Below are 27764 nucleotides of genomic sequence, written 5' to 3'. Positions count from 1 at the left end.
CCATGACCAAAAAACTGGAGGACTCTAGCCAAGTTCTTCGAGAAGATATAGAATAGAGACATTTATTAATTTAATCAAGAACTTATTGAGAAGCTATAATGCCACACACTTCTAAACACTGGAGATAGAGCAATGAAAAAAATTAAAATCCTCATGAAGCTGATATTCTAGATGGAGACAGACAATAAACAGAGAAGAAAGGATTGTTACTACAATTATCCCCTCTGAAAAGTGATTTGACAACTATAGTATAGGATTCCCTAACTGGGTAGTAGCTCTGGCTGAGAGAAAAAGAATCCTTGGTGCTAAATCCTAGCTGTGTGCACACTGTGTGCACAGAGGTAATACCTCTTCCTTGAGCTGTTCTGAAATTTTAATGAGATCATGTCAATGCTCAGTACCTACTTCATTTTAAGCACTCAATAAATGTTGCAGTGATTACAAGTATTATTGAGTCGATGGACACCAAAGTAACAAGCTTTCTTCTTGTTGAAAAATTAAGAAGATGTGCCATCAAATCTAAAAACATCGTAATTTTCCATAACTCTGACCCCAGAAAGATAGCTTTTGCAACAGAGCAAGTTATGAAATTGACTCCCCTTGACCGGTATCCTCTTTGACCCCAATAGAAGTCAAATTAAGACAAAGCTCTTTGTGGCTGTATAGAGAAAGGGCCTTTCTTCCTGGGTGAGCACTATGGATGTAGTGTACTGGCTACTTCATGCCTTTCTGTGCACTAAAGTCTTCAGCTTTCTCTCCATCTGAATTGCCCCAGCTCTCCTCAGTCTTGGATGTTTCTGTTATTTTGTTTTAGTTCTGAACTCCATGTGCCAGTGCTGGTTTCTATAAGGCATCCCTCTTTCTTGAGTCATAAGGAACACAAATGTTTTAAGTGTTGTCTAAGCATTATTTACTTTTCTGTGAATTAAGTTCATAATACCAAGTCATCCTGCTTGACGGTAGTACCTGGCGTAATGGGAGTAGTGTACAGCCATAAGAAAGATTCATTCATAGTCCACAAATGGGGTTGCGGTTTGCAACATTGATCTATATTAAATCTCTAAGAACTTAACAATGACCCAATGTAGAAACCTTGATTCCTTTCCTTTTCTCATTCCCAACACTTCAGCTAGTCCTATGGAACCTATATCCAAAATAAATCTTGACTGTATAATAATCTGCAATTTTTAATCAACTTAATTTGACCCACATATTTTTTGACCACCTTCCACACTAAAATAAAGTTCTTCTTGCTCACGGTGGGATACCCAGTAATTGAGCTTGCCGCAATGGATGTGCTTAATAAATATAAATCAGTTGTTGAGTTAATGAACAGACACATACATGTTTGGCAAGCTTAGATGCTGTGTTGTGACATGTTGATTTTATCTCAAAAAAGATATTGGCCCCTACAGGGTGGTGGTCTGTCTAGTTATCAGCCCCTTATTATCACATTAATTGAGTGAGATAAAGTTTATGTATTTTTTTACCTTGAATTTAAAACTATAAATCTCCATATAAAGGAAACGTATTTGGCCATTCATTAGTCATAACTTGCCCATTTTTAGAAGTAGTTTAGGGTGACCATGAAAGGAATTATCATGAATCAAAACAATAATAGCGATGTAAACATCACTTAAACCTTTTGCCAAATAATAATATTTTCTTGAATCCTGCTGTTTGGGCTTTTGGTGTGACCAATTTAGTACAAAGGATAAAGGACCGCGGAGCTGGACAAACCAGATTTCAGTCCTGGCTCAGCCTCTTACTAGCTAGGTAAAGTTGGCTGTATTTCTCCACCTCTCTAGGCTTACTGTCTCCATCTGCAAAATAAATCAACCTCACAGGGTTAGTGTGTGGATGCAAGTTAATACTTGTCGTACCCAACACATCATCATTTTGTCAGTTAACTTTTATAACAAAGCACTTCCAAAATTTAGTGACTTTTCACAACGCTCATGTATTTAACTCCTGTTTCTGTGAATTTGTGGTTCTCCAAGTCTAGATCAGGAGACTCTACTGGACTCTCTCATGTATCTATGACGGCAGTTGGACTGGCAATTGGATGATCTAGGATCTCGGATGACCTCACCATGTGTCTGGCTATTGGCAGGCAATATCCGTCAGGGTGACAGGAGTGTCTAGGCCATGGTTTCTCATCTTCCAGCAAGCTAATTCTGGCTTCCCCACATGGTAGTTGTTGCAGAGTTCCCAAAAGCAGCAAAAGAGAACAAGGTCAAATGTACAAGTATTTTTCAAGACTTTGCATACATCACATTTGCTAAATTCCCATTGGTTGAGCAAATCACAGACCTGGCCCAGAATCAGTGAGGGAAATAACATATGACCATTTTTACAGTCTACCTCAATCAGCATTGTTGCCATCATTGTAAAAAACAATATTTGTTGAGTATTTATTAGGTGGCAGGTGCTGTTCTAATCAATTACATTTATAAAAGCTTATAATCATTATCTCAATTTTATGAGGCAGATACTATTATAGTCCCATATTGGAGAAAAGGACACAAGGCACAGAATAGCAAAGCAACCTATCCAAGGTCACACAGCTGGGAAGCAGGGGAGCTAGGATTCAAACCAACACTCCAGAGCCACATTTATAATGACTATTCTATACTACATCCTCTTCCTCTTCCTACTCTATATATATGTGGGACTTTCCATGGTTGCTTCTTTTTTTGTAAGTGGATGATCTAATAAGTGTTTGTAGCCTGATTTTAACTTGTTCCCTGAGCAATGCCATATCTATCAGCACTTTATCTATGTTTCAGCCTTCCAACATCTACCTTATTAAAGCTTACCTAGTATTGGTATGACTGGAATGTTTTGGTCCAGATCTTGGTAGAACATGTTGATTCTTTTTTGTTTTTAGTGGAGTGTTAACAATGGTGGGGGAGTTTAGTCTAGAATTCTTCATCTTTATTTCTTCAGAGAAGTTTAGGGACTTGGAAATAAGTGGCTGATGGCAGTCGATTATTGAATATATACATAACATTTACATATGTTGGAGATAAACAGCAACACCCCTTGAGAGCAGAGACTGTGACTTTCTCTGTGTCTCCTTGGCAACTAACAAAGGGAAGGTCACCCAGAGGACATGTTGGGGGAGTTCACTACATGTTGAGGGAGCTCGGTTCATATCCCATTAAGGCATGGGTCACACACTTATATACTAAGAGTGACCAGGTACTGGGAATATATGACCACTAGAGAGGAGTGGGGACTGGTGTCAACTGAAGAACTCATGCCCCAGGCAGCAGGGAAAGGTCTAGCCATTTGACAGCACAGGGGAATGGGAATGTTCAGTGTTGTCAGACTGTTCCAGTTTTTAGGAAATGCTGTAACTTCAAATGTGTATATAAATTTTCCTGATTTTATTTTATTTTTTAAAGATTTATTTATGTATTTATGTAACTTTTGCATCCAATGTAGGGCACAAATCATGACCCCAAGTTCAAGAGTCACATGCTCTACCAACTGAGCCAGCCAGGTGCCCCCACCATCTTGATTTTAAAATACTATGTGTCCGATCAAACGGGTCTTCTGATAAATCTGACCCATGGCCAGCCAGTATGTCACTCCCCTACATGAGGCGCTGGGTGGCACATCTCTATTGCATTACACCTGTCCCAAAGGCCCGTGGAGGAAGGGGAGCCACCGAATAAGGCAAAGATGGAGCAGTAAGGTAATAAGAGAGACAGGACTTGAGGAAAGATGAATGATTGTCTATTTCAGAGATTTCACAGAGGTCAAGGAAAAGAGAACATAAGAAAAGGCCACTTGATTCAAGTAAATTATTTGCTACAACACTACGTTCACAGAATGGGTTCTTAAAAAGGAAGGAAGGAAGGACGGATGGAGGGAAGGAGGAAGGAAGAAAGAAAAAGAAATCCATGGTCAAGTAACAGAAATACTCCAAACACTCAGTAAAACAAAGTAAAATGGATTTCTTTACTCTGACCTTTTTCATTGTCTTTAATATCCTTTTTTTTTTTTTAAGATTTTATTTATTTATTTGACAGAGAGATCACAAGCAGGCAGAGAGGCAGGCAGAGAGAGAGGAGGAAGCAGGCTCCCTACTGAGCAGAGACCCCAGTATGGGGCTCGATCCCAGGACCCTGAGATCATGACCTGAGCTGAAGGCAGAGGCTTAACCCACTGAGCCACCCAGGTGCCCCTGTCTTTAATATCCTAATATGCAATGTAAATTTTCAAAAGAAGTGGATGCTAAGTGTTTCAGTGATCAAGGAGTCCTTATTTCCTCCAATCCCTCTAGATCTAATGATTTGAGGAAAACATTTATGGGAAGCAGGATGAGGGACTGAACGAGCCACTGGGGATCTCTGAAGGAGTGTTGTGGAAACTGGAATGCATAAGGTAACAAGTGAGCAATGGAGCAGCTTGGCATGTAAAGAAAGTAGGTGATAGGTAAACCCATTAGTAACTAAGAACGATCAGCATATTAATCTTTGTAAAATAAAACCCTTTTAGCATCATTCCTCTAATAAAAATAAATAAACCCCAAAAAGTGAAGGTTTCCCTACCTCTGATGGATTAAACCTCTTTGCCTGACATTCGAGGCTCTCCTTTATCAGGCCAGCTGACCTTTCTGGTTTTCCAGTTATGCCTTAACACTCATTCTCTGCTCTAAATACCCTGTTCTGCTCACTGTCCTTAGGGCATTTTCTGTTTTCCAGCCTCTTCACCCTTGCTTACAATGTGATTTGCCTCCCCCAGCTGCTCTGATCAGAGCCGTGCCTGTTTTCCAAGGCACAGCTTAAATCTGCTTTCCTCCGAAGCCCTCTTTAGCCATCAAACCTCACAGTGGATTCTTTTCTCTGAACTTCTAGAGCATTTAAACTTCTTAAGGATTCATTGAGACTTAGTGTGTTGGACATTGCCTCTATGATTCGAAACTGTAAGAGGAAAGGCAATGTCCTGAGCTTTGCAACACTCAACCCCGGTTTGCCCTTGCAGTATACCCAAATAAGGGAGGATGATATTATCAAGCAGCACATAGGAGCAAGGGTACAACCCCATCATGGTGAATTTCACAGACTGTGCTTTGTTATTATACAAGCACCTGCTATTCCTTGAGGATGGAAGAATCCATACTCTGCTTGCCCAATAGTAATGGTTGTCATTTGAAAACCCTAGGTTGAGCACTTTACATATATGGTCTTGGTGAATCCCACAAAGTCCCTAAGAAGGAGCGTTAGTATCCCCACTTTACAGAAGAGTAAGCTTTCTCTAAGTATTTAAGTCAGCTTGTTCATGTTTATGACCCTCTCTTTAGCTGGTCCAGGCAGAGCCAGCCATACGACCCACATACTTGACCCCAAGGCCTGGGCTCTTTCTGCCCCAGCACAACATCTGCCTGGCCACACTGGTCACAAGAAATTTAATGGCAGATATTTAAAGCTCAAAATTCACACTTTTCCTTCAAGTGGCAAGTATCTACCAGTTGGGGATGGAAGGCAGAGTAGAAATCTAGTTAGAGTCAGTGCAGTTTGAATACCAGGGGTGTTCTAGGAACATTCTAGGGTCTCCTAAGGACCTAGCAGAGCTCAGTAGGTGTTTTCTTGAGGGCCGGTGGGTCCTGGTTAAAGTGAGCCTTGGAGTGTGCAGCATCACAGGGTTGCATGCACAGCCTGGAGGACATGTGAGAGTCTTTTCTTGCTTGGGTACTCCTTGATGTCACTAGAGGGATTTCTCCATTTTCACCCTACTGTGAACTCTGCTTATCTATCTGTCTCCCTTACTAGACTTTGAACTCTGTGCCTGGGAAAAGCTATCTTATTTACCAAGACCTGACACATAACTGATATATAAATACAAAATAGCCACTTGTTGATCTGATGAATTAAGCAAGGTGCTTAAGGTGGAGACAACACAATAAACTTTTATTCTACTATCAGAAAACTAAATTAAGTCATCCATGTAGTATTTCTTCCCTTTTCTTTATATACATCCAGAAGTCTCAGGCTTCCCAGAGACCTTCACAAACCCAGACCCTCCCTGTAAGACTGTCAAACCTCTTAATTTTCAGGCTCCATCTTCTAAATTAGATTGTGCAGCTTTTCAGCACCGGAGATGTGTGCTGCTCTTTGTGCCTGCCCCCCATCTTTCAGTGCACTGCCTCCCACAGAGCGGGATCTGTATAAACACATGCTAACAACTGTATTGGAATTATGGGTGGGAACTGGTCCTAACTGTACTGTCTCCTTGAGATAATTCGTGGTGAATTCAGATGATAAAGGGGAGAGGAAATCAGGATGGTGACAGAGACAGAGCAAGAAGAATAGGCAGGACCTGTCAACTCATTGGAGGTGGAAGGTGAGAAAGATTGAAGAGGCAAAAGGAGTCAAACAAAGATTTTGAACCAAGCGGATGGATTGAAGGATTATGCCCAAGAGGGAAATATAGAACTTCTTCCCCTGACCTTCTCATCCTCACAGTAGTTTGAACATGGAGAAAAGATTCCTCATGAATGTCAGGCTCAAGTGTTCTTTGGAGACAGACAGACCTGGGACAGTCAGGCACTCAGGGGAGTCCAAAAGGACAAAAAGGGAAGGTTTGACTTTGTCACTCTGCTAGGGAGGAAGAGGAGAAATTTGAGCTGAATATATTTTTGGTTGGAACAACTTGTAAGTGCTCTGTTTGATAGCAGGGTTGTTTGAATGGCTGATTTCATAACTGCACATAGCTTTTCCAAATAAATGGTGTCTGTAGAATGTTCAGGTTAATGCATGAGTCCAGTGCTCAAGAGTGTTTGTGCTTAGAGCAACTGAGCCTTCTTTCTTCATAAGTCATCCTGGCATTTTGTCAACAAACTAATTTGCTTTTCTAAGAAACTAGATTAATACTTCCTGTACTCTGTGCTATTCACAGATCTACAATGCAGTGAGAAGCGGAGAAGAAATAGAAAATACAATTGAATCTCTTCTCCATGTCTTCACAAATCTCCCGGCCTCCGAGGCAGCCCATGAAAGGATTAGCATTGGTCCATGCTTAAAACAGTGTGTCCAAGACACCATATGTGAGTACCGGGCCACCCTCCAGAGAACGTCCATATCTCAGTACATCACGGGCTCTCTCCTAGAAGCAACCACATCTTTGGGAGCAAGAAGTGGCCTACTCAGTACTTTTGGAGGATCCACTGGACGAATGATGCTAAAAGGTAATGTCTGAAATGTCACTTTTAACTTTTCATCTTTCAGTGCAGAAAAGAATCTAAGTTAACGCTTATGCATCTCCTGATAGAAACTTGGGTTTACTTATTGGCAATTTTAAATAAGGATTGCCACTTTAGTAAACTATAAAAAATAATGTAGTCCTTTATCAAAATCCTTTAAGGTGTAAACATTCCAAATACTAAGCATTACGAATTTGACATTTCTTTTTCAAAAGAAATAAATAGTTACAAGACTATCTTTAATTTAAAAAAAATATTCAGGGGTTGCTTGGGTGGCTCAGTGGGCTAAAGCCTCTGCCTTCGGCTTAGGTCATGATCTCGGGGTCCTGGGATTGAGCCCCACATTGGGCTTTCTGCTCAGCAGGGAGCCTGCTTCCTCCTCTCTCCGCCTGCCTCTCTGCCTACTTGTGATCTCTGTCTGTGAAATAAATAAATAAAATCTTTATTTAAAAAAAAAAAAAAAGGTTGGGGCACCTGGGTGGCTCAGTGGGTTAAAGCCGCTGCCTTCGGCTCAGGTCATGACTCCCAGAGTTCTGGGATCGAGTCCCATATCCGGTTCTTTGCTCAGCAGGGAGCCTGTTTCCTTCTGTCTCTCTGCCTGCTTGTGATCTCTGTCTGTCAAATAAATATATAAAATCTTTAAAAAAAAAAAAAGTTGTACAGACAGGTTTTCTCCTACTTGTAGTCTATGACATGTCAATTACTGTGATGAAAGTCTTGTGAACAAATTTGGTCATGTGGTCCCAGTGAAAACCAACACTGATATGGAACAGAGTGAAATGCAGTTCTTCTTACCACACAGAATCAGTAGGTTCATGTCAACCAGAAAAGCTAAAGGCCATCTCCAATGACTCCCATCTTAAAAAGCAGGATAGTTAGGCATCCCGCTAAAAAATGAAAGCCAGTGGAAAATGGGGTCCCTGAGCACCAGAACTTCCTAGCTACTTCCCACGAGTAGCAGAGAGGCAGGTCAGAAATGGCAGTGCACCAAAGAACCTTGGAGAGTTGTGCACTGCACAGCTGTCACAACCCACTTGGCAGCCTTCCCTGGCAGGAAGCTGCCAGCCAGACAGGGACCATGCAGAGCAATGTTCCACTGCCTGGGGGCTGCCAAGAGCTTGATCTGACATCCGGCCATTTCTCTCAAGGAGAGCAGCTCTTGTCCCTCCACAGCAAGTCCCAGACCTGTAGCTTGCAGGCCAGTGACCTTCCTCCCCCTCCCCACAACACACACACTGGGCAGGCCCAAGAGGAAGTACACACCTCCCTGGGTACCATGTGGGTACCATGTGGTACCAAGTTGGTGTTGGTTTGTTTTCTAGAGTCATTTTAACTTTTGCATCTTGGTGATAAATGATGAATGAAGGAAAACACAAGGTGTGGGGATACTCATCCAAGAGACCAAAGTGTTTCCTATGTTTATCATTTATTCAGCATATATTTTCTGAGTCCCTACTGGATGCTTGGTGCTGGGTGGGGAACAAAACACAGTTCCTGCAGTCATGGAGCTGGTAGGCTCTAGGTGGTAAGCAGTTTCCCCCATGCACAGGACTCAGGATTTCTTTACCCTGTTGTGATTCCTGGTGACTACCAATCTTCCATTCTCTGTCCATGCTCTTCCTGGGAAGCCGGGCTGAGATGGGCATGTGGAGTTATTGTTGCTTTAAGGCTTGTGACTCCGAGAACTTCGTCCTATGAGTTTGACAACTTGTGTTTGTCAGAGACCCCATTCATGCCCAGCCATGTTTAGGTATATGGGTGATTCTTTTTTTTTTTTTTTTTAAGATTTTATTTATTGCTTTATTTGAGATACAGATAGAGAGGGAGAATGAGCAGGGAGGAGGGGTAGAAGGAGAGGGAGAAGCAGGCTTGCCACCGAACAGGGAGTCTGATGTGGGGCTCTATCCCAGGACTCTGAGTTCATAACCTGAGCTGAAGGCACTTAACCGACTGACCACCCACATGCTTCAGAGATTCTCATGAAGTACAAGTCAATTTAGTTGCCTTTAGGTTGTTTATGATCCTAATGAGGAGGCCAGATTTGTGTGCACCAAGTATTTGAAGAATACTTCACAGAGAGTTGAGTGCTAAATAATGTGAAAGTGGCTTTAATAGTTCAAAGAGTTTAGAGAGGGAGTTAATGTTCTTTGTGACAAATGGCCTGGCCCAAAACACGAGACCTCAAACAAATAAACAAAAGTCCATGAAAGCCACTTTCTTTCTTCTCCATTAATTGCAAAGGGAGGGAACTCTAGGTTCCCTGACCAAGGCAGCTGCCTCCAGTCCTACACAGACCTTTGGGGAGAAAAAAGGAGACTGCTCGTTAGCATGTCTTTTGCCCTGACAGTAACTTGATCTCAATTGCTATTTGTACTTCCCTGTTCAGATCATAACTTTTTTTTAAAGATTTATTTATTTATTTTAGAGATATGGGGAGGAAAGGGCAGAGGGAGAGGGAGAGAGAGTCCAAGCAGACTGTGTACTGAGCCTGGAGCCCAGCACCAGGCTCGATCTCATGATCCTGAGATCACAACCTGAGCTGAAGCCAAGAGTCAGACACTTAATTGACTGCACCCCCCAGGCACCCGCAGATCAGAACTTTTTGATCAACATTCCCAGCTCAGAGATTCATTGGACCTTCAGCTAATATGTTATCTTTAAATTGGCAATTTATGCAAGAGTTGGGATTTTCTTTAACTTTCTCTTTTGTAGCTCTTTTTTATATCCTTCTTTAAGTAGCTTCTGCTGAACAATACAGTTAGCTGGCTGGCTTCTGCTCCAGGCTTACTTCTGTAGCTCTGACTTGTTCTCTTGGAAAACTTCTCTGACTTTAGTGCCCTCTCCCATGGGGTCTTCAGTGTCTGTATGTGCCATAGTGAACCATGTGTTTCTTTAACATGCAGTGGAAGAAAATACATCCCAAAAACCATACAGGTATTCAGAATCATAGAATGTTTATAGAATCTATAGGTTCAGCCTATACCAGTTGGGTCTTGAACTCTGTTGGCCATATACTCCAGCAAGGGGTCTGGAAGACATGCTGGCGCTGTGACCTGGTTGTCCGCTTCTCTCAATGTTCACTGCATGTCCTGTGGCATTGAGTTGGCCAATGGCTTTCAGCTCTGTATTGCTAATGAAAATCGCTAGGAAGTATATAGCACAGACTCAGTCCCCATTTTATAAATAACTTGTATTCCAGAAGTTCATTTCTCAGGGACTGTGTGGAACAGAGAATACTTTCCTAGAGACATAGTATTAAACATTGTGATTTGGTTGACTCTCATCCTCAAAAACTTCTTTAACCCACCACAGGGTTGAAATCTATATACTCTGTTGGGAAGTGTTTTCTCTTTAGTCTCTTCAAACACTATTATTGGAATACTGAGAATCAGCCTCCAAACAAAAAGCAGTACAAATGAGTTAAAAGACGCTTCCTGCTTAAGGGAAATAAGTTTAATCAAGGTGAACAGAGTTAAATTGAAACTTTTATGAAGATTTTGAAAAGAACTTCAGGCCATTTTGGAGATTTTAGATGTTGGCATCTAGTTCTCTTGTATGGTTAATCACTTTTCAAAACTCATGCTGATATAGTGCTTGCTTCGGCAGCACATATACTAAAACTCATGCTGATATAAAAGAATCAGAAAATTATTATCTCAGTAGTTCCCAACTCTCCCTTTTTAAATGGAGGCTTATAAATGAAGAGAAGAAGGGAAGAGAGGCCAGGCAGGGTTTAATTTGTTTTTTCTCCCAGAGGGAAAGGGTAAGAAAGAGATTAAAAAAGAATGACTTCTCCCATGAGAGAGAGCATGTTTGAAATAGATTAAAGGGAGTTGGGAAAGGTAGAGAAAAAGACAAGTACTGTTTGCTTCCATTTTTTTTTTCCCAAAGTTCTTTCTTTCTTTATTTATTTGACAGAGAGAGACACAGCGAGAGAGGGAACACAAGCAGGGGGAGTGGGAGAGGGAGAAGCAGACTGCCCTGTTGAGCAGGGATCCTGATGCAGGGCTCAATCCCAGGGCCCTGGGACCATGACCCAAGCCGAAAGCAGATGCTTAACAACTGAGCTACCCAGGGGCCCCTTGATTCCATTTATATGAAGCACCCCGAACAGTCAGCATCATAGAGACTAAGGGCTGGTGGGAGACAGGGAATGGGGAGTCATTGTTAATGAGTATAGAGTTTCCATTTTACAAAATGAAGAGTTCTGTACAACAGTGTGAATGTATCTAATGCCACTAAAATAGACACTTAAAAGTGGTTAAGATGCTACATTTTGTATGTATTTAAACCACCCCCCCATCCCTGCCATAAAAAAGAATAAAAACTTTCTAGAAGAGGAAGAAGCTGTTATGTAGGTCTTTGGTCTCAGGTTTATTACGATGTTAGAATCCAGGTTGTGGAAAAAGAAATTTGAAAACAGACAGCTCTTCATGTGAACTTCCAAAGGGGGCGCAAGTTGGCTCGTGTTGTGGAAGTGGTTGTGATTACCAGACGAGGGTTGCAGCTGCCTGCAGTAGGTGAGACTAGGAAAGAAAATGTCCAGTCAGTTGTTTAGGAGTAACAAGGAGTAATAAGTCAGGAACTGGGGACTCGGGCTTGATTGGCCAGAGTTCTGCAGCCTTGCTTCTTTACCACAGACCACAGGATTCTGCTGACTCTATCTTTAGTATCTCACTGAGCTTCCACACCTCCGATGGTACAGGTGACTCTAGAAAGACAGCTGGCAATTAGGATACAAACATTCCCGATTTTCTGCCTTCAGGACCACCGAGGATGGTCTGTCTACAAAGTAAAAAGTTTGCCAAAAAACAAGAAACATTTCCTGATACGAAGCATTGATTAGCAAGGGTGTGCCCTGGATTACCAAGGTGTGGTTTCTCAAAGTGGGAAATGGAGCATTTACGCCATTTAATTCCAGTCTGGGTCCCTTTCTCTCCATCCCTCTTTACCTTGCTAGAATCTCAGGATCAACTCCCGATAGCAGTGACGGCCACAAGAATTATCGACATCAATAATCAGGAGGTTTTCTAAACCCATTGCCTGCTTTTGTTTTCTTTTTTTCCAATGTCCTCTCCACTGAAAATTACAAGACTGAGATAAAATAAAGAGGGACATTGCTGATATTAATGTAAAACACTTACAGTAAAATTAGAAAAAAATCAGTGGTAAGGGAAAGGATTTTTTATTTGAAGGCAGCTAAGTATTTTCAAATGTGCATATTGTACGAGCCAATATAATAAATTTGGTATATTAAATTCAATTTTTCCTTCTCAAGCTGTTGCTAAGTAAATTTGTAAATTAAAGGATAATGTATTTGCATAAGACCAGGACAAAGCTTGTTCATATTCGAATTATGTAGCAGAAAGAACACTCCACTCTTCATGTTAACCAGTTTGAGTGTGTGTCTGTATATGTAAAGAATAACTATCTTAAAGGTGTGGGTCATATGTAGATTGTAAATAGAATATTAACATGAAAACAAAAAGTGCCATACATATTTAATATTCTTATTGAAAGTAGACAGTATTTTGTTTCTGATAGAAAGGTCTAATAAATTTTTCTTTTATTGTAATAAGGATATTCTATTTGTGTATTTTTCTAAAATTAATACCCTCAAGGATAAAAATAAGAAGTTGTAATAAGAACACATACACATATTAGAACTATGTGACTATACCTCATAAATAATTTAGTTTATAAAGGCTGTCTTCGTTGACTTCCTCATAATCAAAACAATCACCCTTTACGTGCCTACCCAGCAGTGGAAGGCATATGCATACTTCTAATTCCCAGATTTAAGTTTATTTAAAGAAATCCTCTGACTTATTAGTTCTGTGGTTTTGAAATTGTTTTGTTGGTGGTTAAAAGTATGCTTTATGTAATTTGGGGTATGTTTCTGTACCAGTTAATCAACTAGAAAGTATTCGTTCACTGTGGCCCAGTGCTATGTCACCTCTGGGAAGAATGTAAGGGATTACATCTGGAAATCTTCAACTTGAACAACAGTATTTCTCACTCCAGTGAAAATGTAATATTAGGTTTTAGGTCTACTGAGGTAGCTCTTACTACCCGCCAAGAGATTTATGAAGTGCTGGGCTACACAACTGTTGGTAGGTTCTGTAGCTCATGGGGTCAGTAAGTCTGGTGGGTAAAGGACAAAGCCAAGTGCCTTGGGTCCACAGTAGTAAGATGTCATCCCGGACTGTGACGCTAGACCTGAGTGTGACCCAGAATGTGACTCCATGTCTAGGTATGACCTAAACATGCTCAGATGTGGCCGAGGACTATGACTCCACACCCAAGTGTAGCCTCAGAGTAAATTACAGCATGTGATCAAGCATGTCACTCCATGGCCAGGTGTACCCGAGGACTCTGTCTCTGCACCCCTGCTCATAACCAGGGGGTGCTTCCAAAGTACCAGAGGAGGGTGAAGTCACATACCTCACATGTAACAGGAGACATGATGCTTCTGTCACCAAAACAATTATCTATATTTTGAAGGGGAAGAAGGGTCAGGCAGAGGAATTATGTTTCTTTTTTTTTAAGTTTTTTTCAAGACAACACCCCCATTTCTGTTATCTCTGACATTTTAAACTCCTCCATTTGTAAAGAGAAAATTGAGCATAAGGGCAGGTCAAGTTGGGTAGAATTACAGTGTTAATTCTTATTGTTAACATTTTCTTACTCCTTGCTGGGTAGCAGATATTGCTCTGAGGGTTTGCCTGTGTGATTGCATTGAAAGCCATTATTCCGTGGTCCAGTGAAGGAGGTACTACTATTTGCTAATGAGGAGACTGAGGCACAGAGACATTAAGAATCTCACCCTTGGGTACGCAGGTAGTCAGGAATGGTGTGAGTGTGTGAATCTAGGCAGCAGGTTGAGTCCATACCACGTTCCAGGTACTGCAGCATGCCCTCCTTCTGTATTATTTCATTTAGTCCTCATTGTGGGTTGATTTATAGACCGCAAAAGAGATATGTAGAAGTCCTAACCCCTAGTACCTATGAATGTGACCTGATTAGGAAATAGGATCTTTGCAGATGTATTCAAGTGAAGATGAGGTCATTTTCAGTGAGAGTGAGCCCCAAACCCAGCAGCTGGCTTACCCTGTTTGAGGAAGAGAAGAGACCTAGAAGCAGACCCACTGTGGTGAGTAAAATGTGGTGATGGAGGCAAAGATGGGAGGCTCACCCACAAGCCATGGAATGTCAAAGAGTGCCAGCCACCACCAGAAGGTGGGAAGAGGCAAGGGAGGATTCGAACTAGAGTCTTAAAGCAGGCATGGCCCTGCCAACACATTGATTCTCAGTGTCTAGCCTCTACAACTGGGAGAAGATAGATTTCTACTGTTAGCAAGCATTCCAACCGTGGTAACTTGTTACAGCAGCACCAGGAAACTAAGAGAGTCCTTTTTTTTTTTTTTTTTTTTTTTTTTTACAGATTTTATTTATTTATTTGACAGATAGAGATCACAAGTAGGCAGAGAGGCAGGCAGAGAGAGAGGGAAGCAGGCCCTCTGCTGAGCAGAGAGCCTGATGGAGGGCTGGATCCCAGGACCCTGAGACAATGACCTGAGCCGAAGGCAGACGCCCAACCCACTGAGCCACCCAGGCACCCCTAAGTGAGTCCTTTTGACAGTCTTGTGAGGAGGAAATTATTAACTCCAGGAAACTGAGGCTCAAACAGGTTAAGTGACTTGCCCAAGGTCACACAGAGAATAGGTATGTGCAGCCAACCTAGACCAAGCTTCTCCAAGGCTCATGGTCACTGCTATGATGGCGACATGTTTGCAGCTCCCCAGTAGCAATGTCGATCTCTACCTCGTTTTAGTTGTTTGGGGTTTTTCCGAGTCATGAGCTCTGGCGCTCATCCTCCTCCTATACACATTTTGCCTGGCACAGGACCAGGCACGGAATACGTTTTCAGGGGGCTGTATTTTATGATAAAAAGCTTGGATTTTACCTTGTGAGTAATGAAAGACACTGAAGCATGCTAAGGAAGGGTGTGATTTGATCAGATTGGGTTTTTAGAAAGAGCCATATGGCGTAAACCTTCGTGGAATCAAGTGGCAGGTGTGTTCACAGAATCAAGAAACATGTAGTCATTACTATTTTATAACACTTAATTGAATGAGACCTTTTTTTTTATATTTTTAAAGAGCCGATTTATTTATTTGAAAGAGAGTGAGATCACAGAAGGAGAGGGAAAGGCAGAAGCAGACCTGCCACTGAGCACAGAGCCTGATGTGGGGAACTGGGGTCCTGATCAAGACCTGAGATGAAGGCAGATGCTTAACCCACGGAGCCATCCAGGCGCCCTTGAATGAGATAATTTTAGAACCTAAAAAAGAAAATACTAATTTATACTGTAGGTTGTACAAATATATATAACTCATACAAATGAAAATGCAAATACATTCAGGAGGTTTTTGAATTGGCACAAAAGCCATTTTCATCATCTCCGTAAAGCATTCTCAGCACCAGGACCCTCGAATGGCTGCAGGGCTATCTCTGGGGCCTCCCTTACTCCTGTCTGAACTCCATCCCCTCCTTCCAAGGCACTATCTGCCTCTGGGGGTCTAGAGCCACCCTGACTATACCAACCCATCCACTCCTCACTCATGGCCCCATAATAACATAATTGCCTATTCTTTCTTTAGTGGATCCCAGTGAGGCTTGTGAGCAGAGTGACGTGCTGGGTTAGAATAGAGATCTGGAGTGTTACTGATGGCGTCAACTGAGGCGGACAGGGGACAGGTGGAAGAGCTGAGAGCAACTGGCAGGGGGAATGGGGCACAAGGTGCAAAGGCTTGAGACAGAAAGACACACAGTATGTTTAGGGAACGACCAAAGCTTGGGAAGTACAAAGGCTGAGTAGGAAGGCATAGGGCTGGGGCAGGGAGGAGAAGATAGGTCTTCAGGGGGCTGTATTTAAAGATAAGGAGCTTCGATTTCACGTTGTAGGGAAGGAGAGAGACACTGAAGGGTACTAACGAAGGGTGGGATTTAATCAAACTGGGTTTTTAGAAAGATCCTTCTGGTTGCAGTAAGGGGTGGGGCTGCAAAGAGTGTCATCTTTTTTTTTTTTTTTTTTAGATTTTATTTATTTATTTGACAAACAGAGATCACAAGTTGTCAGAGCAGCAGGCGGAGAGAGAGGGGAGGGGGGCAGGCTTCCTGCTGAGCCTAGAGTTCGATGCGGGGCTCGATCCCAGGACCCTGGGATCATGACCTGAGCCGAAGGCAGAGGCTTTAACCACTGAGCCACCCAGGCACTCCCCAAAGAGTATCATCTTAACCCTGGCATAAGTGTCCAAAATACAGACTCTTGGGCTTCACCGCCAAACCTACTGGATTAGCCTCTGATACTAAAGGTGAGTGTGCTTGGTGTAGAAGATGGAGGGAGGGAGAGGGCAGTGAGAACCAGAGGCACTTGGAAGGGTATTGCTAAGCCTAGTAGGATGTTGTTGGCACACTTAGCAACCGGTGAAAATTACAAAAGGCCTCCTTCCTCACTCTCTACAGGCTGATACAGCCTCATACCCATACATTTCAGTTAGGGCACAGCATGCTAGCTGGATTTCAGACCTCTTTTCCACTCGGGTAAGCACTTTTGTGCGGTGCACAGACTGTTCACTCTACCAAAAAGTCTGAATCCTGGGGAAGCAGCAGAGAGGCACAGGAAAGGGGTAGAATTAATAGAATGTGGGTATTGGATGGATGTAGTATGGATAAAGAGAGCTGAGCCCAAGATGACCATTATTGCTATCTATTTTAAAAAATCATTTCAAGGGGCGCCTGGGTGTTTCAGTGGGTTAAGCCTCTGCCTTCAGCTCAGGTCATGATCTCAGGGTCCTGGGATCGAGGCTCACAGGCTCTCTGCTCAGCAGGGAGCCTGCTTCCTACTCTATCTCTGCCTGCTGCTCTGCCTACTTGTGACCCCTCTCTCTCTCTCTCTGTCAAATAAATAATCTTTAAAAATTTTTTTTTAATTAAATAAAAAATCATTTCAAATCCTTCCAATTTGGGGCACCTAGGTAGCTCTGATGGTTGAATGTCTGCTTCAGCTCAGGTTATGATCTCAGGGTCCTGGGATGGAGCCCCATGTCAGACTTCCAGCTGAGCCTCTCTTTCTGCCTCTCCCCCTGGTTGTGATCTCTACCTCTCTCTCTGTCAAATAAATAAATAAAACCTTGAAAAGAAGTTCTTCCAATTGGTTATTAATAGTTAAAAATTATTAGTATTATTGGATTATATGCCCATTGCCACCCCATCCCCACCATCACTTCAAGAATTTAGGAAGTTAAGGGTTCATTAAAGGCTAATTATTTAGTATAAGAGGCTAAAACCTCTAAAATAGGAAACAAAAACATTTTTTATGATTAAAAAAAAAAAAGTCCTAACCACTGAATTCAGAAAAGTGATTGGTAAGGACAGCAACGCCAGGTAGCTACTTGGGATCTCCATATTTGAGCTGGTCATGAAAATGTCTAGTCATAGGTACAGAATCTCAGAATGGTCCATGTTCTAGAAATTCATTTGCAAGATAGTTATTTGAAACTCTATACCTAAAGACAAAACAGCAGTTAAACTCCAAGCTTTCCCCAAAATAACAAAACCGAACTCCTGAATATTTTAAATGAAAAAGTACTAAAAGATGATTTTTCTATGTCCCCCCCCCCCCGAAAACCAAACTAGAACAAAAATTTGTTGTATTTACCCTGAACAAGGTGAGTTTAACTAGAAAACAAACAAAAAGCAAAGCAGATAGATAATCCTGGGGAGTCAAGAAATACATTTAAATTGAAAGGTAAAGAGATAAGTTCGAATACTTTTTAAAGCTGAGGCAGTTACCAATAGGAAAAAAAAAAAAAAAAAAAAAAAAACCCTGAAAGTATACAAGTCACAGTAATTGGGAAAATGTGCCAAACTCCTCATCTTTCATCGAGGTGATTGAATATATTCTTCTTTCAGAGAATGGAATATTTAAAGAAATAGGGATGTAAAGCTTTTGTAGTGTAAGGACATAACAGCCCCAAAACAGACACCAAAACCAACAAAAATGGTTACCTCCAAGAGAAGCCTTTTATTTGCCACTTTCCACTCATCTATACTGTTCAAATGTTTATTTCCATGAGCACATACTACATGGGTCATGTTTTAAAAGAAGCTTTTGGAGCCTTTGTGAAGATTCTGATGGATTCAAGCCCCTCGTTTCCAGTACCATTGTTATCAGCTGCCATACAGAAGACCATTTGGGGCTCCCATTCAAATGAGAAGAGAGAGGGGAGGACCAGAGGATTTGTTGAAGTAAGATGGGGAGAGGGGCTCAGAGTGGATAAGACAAGTTTGATTTTGGGCTCTTCTTTGTCCTGATAGGACTGTCAGCCTCTGAGTTGTTTCTTGATTTAAAGAAATGTAATGTGAGCATCATTCTGTCTTGGGTTTGAGACTTGATTTCAACACCATGTTATCTTGAATAGGTGACTTTTTTTAAAAGATTTTATTTATTAGAGAGAGAGAGAATGAGAGAGAGAGAGCATGAGATGGGAGAAGTCAGAGGGAGAAGTAGACTCCCCACTGAGCAGGGAGCCCATATGGGACTCAATCCTGGGACTCCAAAAGCATGACCTGAGCTACTACTAAACCAACTGAGCCACCCATAGGTGACTTTCTTGAGGCTTCAGTGTCGGCATCCATAAAATGAAAATAAGAGCACAACTTGTTAGAGTTGTTTGGAGGATTAAATGAGATAATGCATATAAAGAACTTAGCCTAGCAGCCGGCACCTAATGATTACAAATAAATGGAATGATGCCCATGCTGAGGATGATGATGGTGGTCATGATTGCTGACACCTTGGAATGCCAGCCCTCCACTGTTATTTCAAGTGCTCTGCTCTTAGCTCAGTCAAAATGTGCACAGAAAGAGAGACACCCTCCTGTTTCCATGGCTGTGGACCCAGAGCAGTAGCATCTAAAGGGATACTTGAAAGGAGGTATCTACAGGCTGGGGGCTATCTCCATGTAGAATCTTCAGTTAGATTTTCCTTAGGACCCATGCAACAGGTCATTTATTCATTCATTTGCTTATTTGACAAATATTTATTTTTTATAATGCTTTTTTTATTCAGAATTAAAATCTCAGTGAACTTTGCATAAATGCTATTTAAATGTTGTTTGTTTTTAATTTTTTATTTTTTATTAATATGTATTATTAGCCCCAGGGGTACAGGTCTGTGAACCACCAGGTTTACACACTTCATAGCACTCACCATAGCACATGCCCTCCCCAGTGTCCATAACCCAACCACCCTCTCCCTATCCCCCACCCCCAGCAACCCTCAGTTTGTTTCCTGAAATTAAGAGTCTCTTATGGTTTGTCTCACTCCTGATCGCATCTTGTTTCATTTTTTCCTTCCCAACCCTCCAAACCCCCACGTTGCCTCTCAAATTCTTCATATCAGGGAGATCATATGATAATTGTCTTTGTCTGATTGACTTATTTCACTTAACGTAATAGCCTCTAATTCCATCCACGTCATTGCAAAAGGCAAGATTTCATTTCTTTTGATGGCTGCATAGTATTCCATTATATATATACCCCACATCTTGTTTATCCGTTCATCTGTTGATGGACATTAGGTTCTTGCCATAGTTTGGCTATTGTGGACATTGCTGCTATAAACATTTGGGTGCCCGTGCCCCTTCGGATAACTTCATTTGTATCTTTCAGGTAAATACCCAGTAGTGCAATTGCTGGATCGTAGGGTAGCTCTATTTTCAACTTTCCAAGGAATCTCCATGCTGTTTTCCAGAGTGGCTGCACCAGTTTGCATTCCCACCAACAGTGTAGGAGGGACCCCTTTCTCCACATCCTCACCAGCATCTGTCATTTCCTGACTTATTAAAGCCATTCTGACTGGTGTGAGGTGGTATCCCACTGTGGTTTTGATTTGTATTTCCTGATGCCGAGTGATGTGGAGCACTTTTTATTTGACAAATATTTATTAAGCATCCCCTGTGTTCAAAGCCCTGTGCTTGGTCCTCAGGATAAAACAGTGAATAGATATAGTCTTAACTTTCAAGGAATTCACTTGCTATTGGAGGAGACAGACAGATAAACATGCAGTTTGCAGTGTAAATGTTGTAGTTGAAATAAGCATAGCATACCCTCTTGAGGGAAGTTTGAGGTTTCTAAAACCATTTAAGAGCCTGAAGAAATGTGAAGCCCTATTTCACCAAAGAAAATAAGCCCTCACCTGTATGGTGAAGCTTCTTTTGTTTCTACTTCATTCTTTGTTCGTATCATCTCTCTCCCCTGCAGAGTGGAAAAGATGCAAAGCATTTATACCTAGGATTAGGAGCCATGTCTAAAATCTATGATTGGTACAGAATTTAGTGTTCAAGTTAAAATTGATATATTTTTATGAAGATGTATAAAATTGAGATTTTGCAGTAAATTTAACCTTTTGAGTGTTTTTGGATTATTTTTTCCTTTAAAAAACAAAGACTAATTTTAAATGAACTACGAAAATTCTTGTCCCTGGGAACAGTTATAGAACATAATGGAATATGCTTATAATTTGTTTATAATAAATAATGTGTGGGTCAGTAGTAAATACTTTTTTTTTTTAAGATTTTATTTATTTGTTTGACAGAGAGAGATCACAAGTAGACAGAGAGGCAGGCAGAGAGGGAGAGAGAGGAGGAAGCAGGCTCCCTGCTGAGCAAAGAGCCCGAGGTAGGGCTCGATCCCAGGACCCTGAGATCATGACCTGAGCCGAAGGCAGCGGCTTAACCCACTGAGCCACCCAGGTGCCCAGTAGTAAATACTTAAAGGGGAAAAAAGGAAAATCTCAAGATAGTCTGAGTCTTATTTAAACTTCTGTTTGAATTAGGTCTTAAAACCAAGAAATCATAAATTAGTAATACAGTTAAAGTAGTTAAGAGGGAATTTAAGGAACTGAATCCCAACAGAAGATATTTTATCATCTTCAAGAAAGTCTAAAATATTTTGCCAGCTAGAAATACATATTTGGTACTTAAAGTCTTTTAACTCTATTTCATCATGGCCACAAACTTTTAAAAACATGATTCCTATAATATTAACCCCACAAGCGGTTCTTTGAAGGTGTGAACAAATGTATGCTTCAGCCCCTCTGAGGCTTTCCCCTGTGAATTTCACAGTCACCAAAAACACCCTTGGTAGCATTGGTGGGTATTTAACTATGCATATCCAGAGTCATGTTTTTGCATTAAGAAGCACAGTCATCTAAAATCTGTTTCAAACAAATATTTCTGTAGGTTCTGAGGAACATAGAAGGGAACTGAGAATATACCAAGTTTCAGAGACCTTGGCAACTCACAAGAGCTGGACTTAGAAACTACCAAGTTTAGAACCAAAATCTTTACCTGGAGTGATCAGCTAGTAGGGGCAAACCCAGCATGTGATCCCAAGCCGGTCTGATTGCCAAATCCAAGTTCTTAACCACTAGGAAATCATTCAGGTGCTCTCCCATTCAGTCTCTCTTTCTCACTCTCTCCCTCTTTCTCTCTATGTACATATGTATCTAAGTACAACGTGGAACCCCTTATTTGAATGCAGGTCCATCTGACTATAAAATGGATCATTTTCCTGCATACCTGCCACCTCCTTGGCCTAAAGACAGCTGAGGACTTCAAGGGTATCTGAAGCATTCTTTAATATAAGTACTTATAAGGGTAGATGAGGATCTTCCCAATAGTCACAGCACAGAATTAACTGAATGAGAGAAGGAGAGACTCCTATTAGCTAATGGGCAAAGCAAATATATTGCTCTCTACCAAAAATCCCACACATCAACCAACACACAGAAGGGACCCAGAAGATACTTGTTGATTGAATGAATGAACAAATAAACACAAGCACAAAACTCCAGGCTAACACACAGGTATCCGTACTACTCCGGGAAGGAACATTTGAAGCCATCTCCTGCCATCCTCTGAGCATCACCAGCATCAGAAGTTAATTTACCAGCAATGACTGTCCTTCATGCATCATTTACAAAAATCATTTGGGCTGGTCCCAGCCCTGCTCAGTATGCAATAGAAGGTAGGTGGCAGAAGACAGAGTTCTGCCCAATCGGGAGGTATCATGTGGCCCACAGTGAGGTGGACAGTTATGAAATGATTTCTTGCTGGTGTGTTTCTGTTATTCCCATGTGTCCTTATACCCCTAGGCCAGTTGGCAAGGGTCCCGATGGTCTGATCTCTGCAAAGTAGGCTCACAGTGTGGTTGAGAAAAGAGAAGAGAAAAAGAAGGAAGGGGGTCACCCCAACCTCTTCATGAGCCCTGCTTTGGAGGGCCCAGGATCTCTTTCCTGAGCATAGAGATGAGGACACCTTCACTGTCCAGAAAGAGGCCACTATTAGTAAAAATTCATTTATTTTATAGATATTTACTAAATACCTATACTGATAGGTCCCAAGAATAGAGCAGACGTTGTCCCTACCCACATGGAACTTAAAGACCTATAGGGAATCAAGTATTTACAAAAACAAATGGCAAATTGTAACCTCACACATGCTACAAGGGATTGTGAGACCCTCTTAAAGGCAGATTTGACCTGAGAAGTTAAGACTTTGCTGAGGTAATGATGTTTCAGCTGAGGGCTGAAGGTCCACCATATATAAACTAAGAGAAGAAGGCTTGGAACTGTGTTCTAGACAGATGCAATTGTATGTGCAAAGGCCCAGGGGCAGAAGAAAGTATGGCAGGCTTGAGATTTGAATGTAAAGTGGTCTGGAGAAGACAGAATGACAAAGGCTAACCGGTCTTGGGTGCTCACTGAGTGCAAGGTGTTCTGACAAGTGTTTTTTAAAGAATTACCTAATTTAAAGCCAACATTTTTACATATGAAGAAACTAAGGCACAGAGAAGCAAAACAAATTGCCAGATAATACCAGTTCTTGTTTAGGACCCTTGTCTTTATCCCTAGAAGCAGTGGGAAGCCATCAGAGGCTTTGAAGCAGAAGTGAACATACGGTGTTTCAAAAGAATAATTCTGATAAAAATAAACCAGAGATGCCCCCACCTGCACTACCCCTTCTTTTGTACCCCAAATTAAAATATTTACATATTTACATTAAAATCATCATGGCTTTTGAATCTGAAAATAAATGATTATTCTGCAAAAGAGACCTAGATAGTATTAGCTAATGTGCTGGTGTGTGGTGGTTCTGAGGAGGTAGGGAATGGCCTAGTAGTCCAGCTCCCTTTTTCTGAGACCTGTATTCTGAGAAGTTTAGAAGAGAGCCCCATATGACCTAGGGAGGGAGGTTGAAGACAGTCCCCTTCCGGGAGCAGAGATTTACGCTCCCCACCCTGCACCAAGTTCAGTGAGTACTATGAGCTGAAGTCCTATCTTACTTTTTATACCAAGGAAGCAAAACCTCCCTTGTGTCCCAAATCAAGACCATGTGTGTTTTTCTTTTGACAGCTGCAGTAATTTTAAAACTGGGGAATTTTGCCTTAAAATGTAGAGTTCTGGCTTCTCTGGCAATCCTGAGCCACCATTCACTTTTGGCCCTGTGGGTTGACCCCTGACCCACACACTAACCCTCCAGATAAGACACACCAGCTCCATACTCTTCCTAGCTACACCTGGTACCTACCTGACCCTGTAGGCATCTACATTTGGGACCCCTGGATTGTATTCTGAGATTTGCACAAGCTCTAGAGGATTTCAGGTTATGGGTTTAAGAAACTGGGCTGGAAGTTTTGGACAAAGAGAAGGGCTGCAAACATAAACAGGTTGTCTTTGAACTGGCTTCTGGTCAGGGTGAAAGAGATCTCCCTGGGAGACACAGGAGTAGCTCCAGGCAGGAGAAGCAGGTGAGATGAGGTGCCAGGGTCAGAATGAGTGCAGTGCCTCAGAAGCAATGAGGAAATGATTCTCCACAACAATCTAGTGGGTGGATAGAGAGAGGTTAATTTGTAGGTGTGGTTATAGTTCTGAAAGCAAGGTGAAAACCTGGACCTAAAGCATTAGAGGGCTGTCATAGCCTCTTAGCACATTCAATATTAGGAAGGTAGACCAACAGCAGCATGTTGGGGTCAAGAGCCTGGAGGCAGTCACCCTTTGTAGGAAGGAGAGTTATTTCCAGATTAGGAATGGTACACCCAGAATGAAGAGCCAGAAGTTGGTGGGAGCCTATGTAGTTTCATTGGCACAAGGCAGCGGTTACAGGAAAAAGACTAGTCTTGAACATTTAGCATCACTGGGAGAAAAATGAAATGTAATAAAAATTACAGTTGGTTAAGAATGGAGGCATTTTTACTACCAACAGAGCACCACTGTGAAAATCTCCAGGTTTGTGCCAGCGGGTTGATGCTGCTAACCTTTTCCTGGAGTCCAGGCATCTGAGTGCTCTTGGCGTATTGGCCCAACCCCTCTGTCTGGGAGCAGGGCCTCCTCTGGCTTCCATAAAGCATAGATCTTGCCCAAATGTGGAAAACCTTTAGGGACATGAAAACCATTAGGGATCCGTAGCCCTGATTTGAACCAAGCAGAATAAACAAACCCCTGCCCAAATTGGAACTCGCTGGACGCCTTTCAGAGTTATCCAAGGAGAAAGGCTGGAGGCCTCAAGGGTCTTCGAGTGGGATTCTGTCTTGTTTCAGCTGCGCTCCTCCAGTCTGATGAGACCCTGTGCCCTTCCGTCTTTGTCCTTTTCTGAAGTGTTTTAACACCTCAGTTGCAAACCCATAAATGGATTGTGTTCTGAACCTATAACATATATAGTATTTTTCCCCCACCAGTGGAATTTTAAAGCCCAAGTTAGATGTTCTGGAAGTGTGTTGTATATCCAGGAACTCAGCTGGAAAAGGTCCAGAGAGCATTCACATTTTCCATTGACCATAGGGTCTTGCTAAGTTCCCAACCTCGATTTCTATTTTCAATATCCTTTGTCACTCTTTCCAGCCAAATAGTTTAGTTAGCTTTCTATATGCACAGCACCATGTAACTTTGTGTCTTGCTCCCCAGAACAAGTAAGTGGCATATTTTCTTTTTTGATCCCAATTTTTAAAAAAATATTGGGGAGGCAGATTCAGAGAGAATTATGAATGTTCATTCATTCACTAAGCAGTCAACTCAGTGTCTCCTGGGGGCTGGACACTGCTAGGCAGTTCGGGGACAGTGAAGGGGGATGGACTGAAGAAGTGCAAACAATACCCCAAGTCCCTGATACTCCTGATCCACTAAACATGAGATAGACAGAGAGCTAAGAAACCAAGACACAGAACAACCAAGAACCCAGCCCTACATGGTCACAAATTCAGAGGTCGGAGAAGCATAGTTTGAAGTAATCTTGAGCTAGATTGGAGCTCTTACCCTGTCTCTAGTCTACTCCGAGGAATTACACTGTAACACAGCACAATATGAAAAACAGGTACTGAGTGCTGGCCATGGCTTTGTTCTAGCCAGGGATAAAAACAATGAAAAAAGGCAGTGTTCTTAATTCCTAGGAGTTGCTAATTTAGTTGACAGATGGTTGTGTGAACATGTTGGTTACATTGTGCGGTGATACATATGAGGCTGAGGTTAGTGTGCCCTTTGGTGACCGACAGACCTAGATCCCGCAAAAAAAAGCTGTGTGACCCAGGGCAGGTCACTTATCGCCTCAGTTCCTAAGTTTGATTATCCTGCTTGTAAAATGGGGATGGTGCAGATACTTGCCTCGGAGAATCAGAGTGGCATAAAATAAATGAATTTAATGAATACAAGGTGCTTAGCACATGCTCAAAAATAAAAAGACCAGGGACGCCTGGGTGGCTCAGTTGGTTAAGCAGCTGCCTTCGGCTCAGGTCATGATCCCAGCGTCCTGGGATCGAGTCCCACATCGGGCTCCTTGCTCCACAGGGAACCTGCTTCTCCCTCTGACTCTGCCTTCCACTTTGTCTGCCTGTGCTCGCTCTCGCTCGCTCTCTCTCTGACAAATAAATAAATAAAATCTTTTAAAAAAATAAATAAATAAATAAATAAATAAATAAAAAGACCAAAAAAGTTGGAGATGGGACAAAGAAGACATTCCAGAAATGCTGAGAGCAGAGGCTGAGCTGCAGGGTGCTTCTCTGGACTGGGACTAGCAAGGAAGGGGACCCAGAGGGGACTGTGGGAAATGGAGCTGTGAAGGGCGCTCTGGTCTACAGGCTTGTCTGGAGCTGCAGGTGGGCCCTGGGTCAAAGCAGAGCCCTGCAGGACGGGCCCTGGATGACAGCTCTTCCTGGCTCTTGCTTTCAGAGCTCATTTCTCCCATCCACACCCACTCCTCACCACCATTCCAAGTTTGAACAGCCACAGACAGCATCTCACCTGCCGGAAGGTCTGACTAATCTTCTTAGCTTGTGCAATGGAATAATGCACAGATAAATCCCTTCTCCTTCTCTAGCTCAGGCATGAGGAAGTTGGAATGTTTAATGCCAACTCTTCCTTTCAAAAAAAAAAAAGAGGGAGAAGGGATGGGAGGAGGAGAGGAGGAAAGAGATGAATGAAAGGAAAGGAAGAGAAATGGATCCAGAAGACGGCAGGGAATTGTATACAGATGGAGCAAAATAGCGGTGCTGGGGCAAGCACAAACTTACTACCTTACTACCTTACTACCTGTGATGTAACTCATTTAGCAAAAGTGGGTCCCAGTGTTGAGCCAAGCACAAACTAACTACCTCATTTAGCAAAAGTGGGTCCCGGTGTTGAGCCAAGCACAAACTAACTACCTCATTTAGCAAAAGTGGGTCCCAGATCAGCCTTGCCAATGGATCCCACTTGTAGGACTTCCTGTTTTTCTTCCCATCCTTGCTTCGTCCCTGAATGTCTGTACTTAGAGAGATTCCATGAGCAATCTGAGGAAGAGTCTGCAGACATGGCTGCCAGTCCCTTCCAGAACCTCTGAGCTCTCCAGAGAGGATCCCAGGTCTTGGATCCCTTTGACCTTGAGCAGTGTCACACTCCTTTGTGCTTAAATCTCTCTGCAGGCACTCTGCCTGGGGCTGGAAACAGCAACATAAGGTGTAGGAGGCCCAAGCAACAGTGGCCAGCACGGAGAAAGGACCCAGGGCTACCCTAGACAGAGCACCTTTCTAGCACAACTACCGTTCCCAGAGGTGACTGCTTAGTGCCTACATGGATACAAATTTCAGTGATGTTGTTTTTCCAAAAAAATCATTTATCACTCTGAACCTAAAATCAAAAAGCCTGTATTGCTTTAAAAATAGTTGCTAGGATTAATCTTTTCTACTGCTCAGTACAAATTAATGAGAAACCATGTATTGAAGTGACCAATGTCTAATAAAATAACTTTGATTTAGGCATCTTTGCTGAAAATGGATTTTTGAAGTGCAATTTCAAAGTGCCACTCTGGGGGACCTCAGATTTGATTATTCAGTCTCCCCAAGCCTTAGTTTTCTGTATCCACAAAGTGGATATAATAGGCTTTTCCTATAAATCAAGGAATGCAGAGGCATGTGATTTGTTAACTGTAAGCCATTGTACAAATGTAAGCTGCTG

At 42.1% G+C, this 27764-nt stretch overlaps 1 protein-coding gene across 3 annotated transcripts in view; it reads left to right on the top strand.

Moving 5' to 3' along the window:
• The window catches only part of PLCE1 (phospholipase C epsilon 1), a 320103-nt gene that overhangs the window by 133896 nt on the left and 158443 nt on the right, over positions 1 to 27764 (top strand). For all 3 annotated transcript variants that reach the window (XM_059169408.1, XM_059169409.1, XM_059169410.1), the window contains one exon: positions 6910 to 7198. In XM_059169408.1, coding sequence (XP_059025391.1) covers positions 6910 to 7198 — 289 coding nt within the window. The remainder of the gene's footprint in view (positions 1 to 6909; positions 7199 to 27764) is intronic.

The sequence above is a fragment of the Mustela lutreola genome, chromosome 4, assembly GCF_030435805.1.
Source record: "Mustela lutreola isolate mMusLut2 chromosome 4, mMusLut2.pri, whole genome shotgun sequence".
NCBI classification, from domain to species: domain Eukaryota; kingdom Metazoa; phylum Chordata; class Mammalia; order Carnivora; family Mustelidae; genus Mustela; species Mustela lutreola.
The sequence above is the reverse complement of the archived record's forward strand: the minus strand, read 5'-3'. Positions and strand labels throughout refer to the sequence as shown.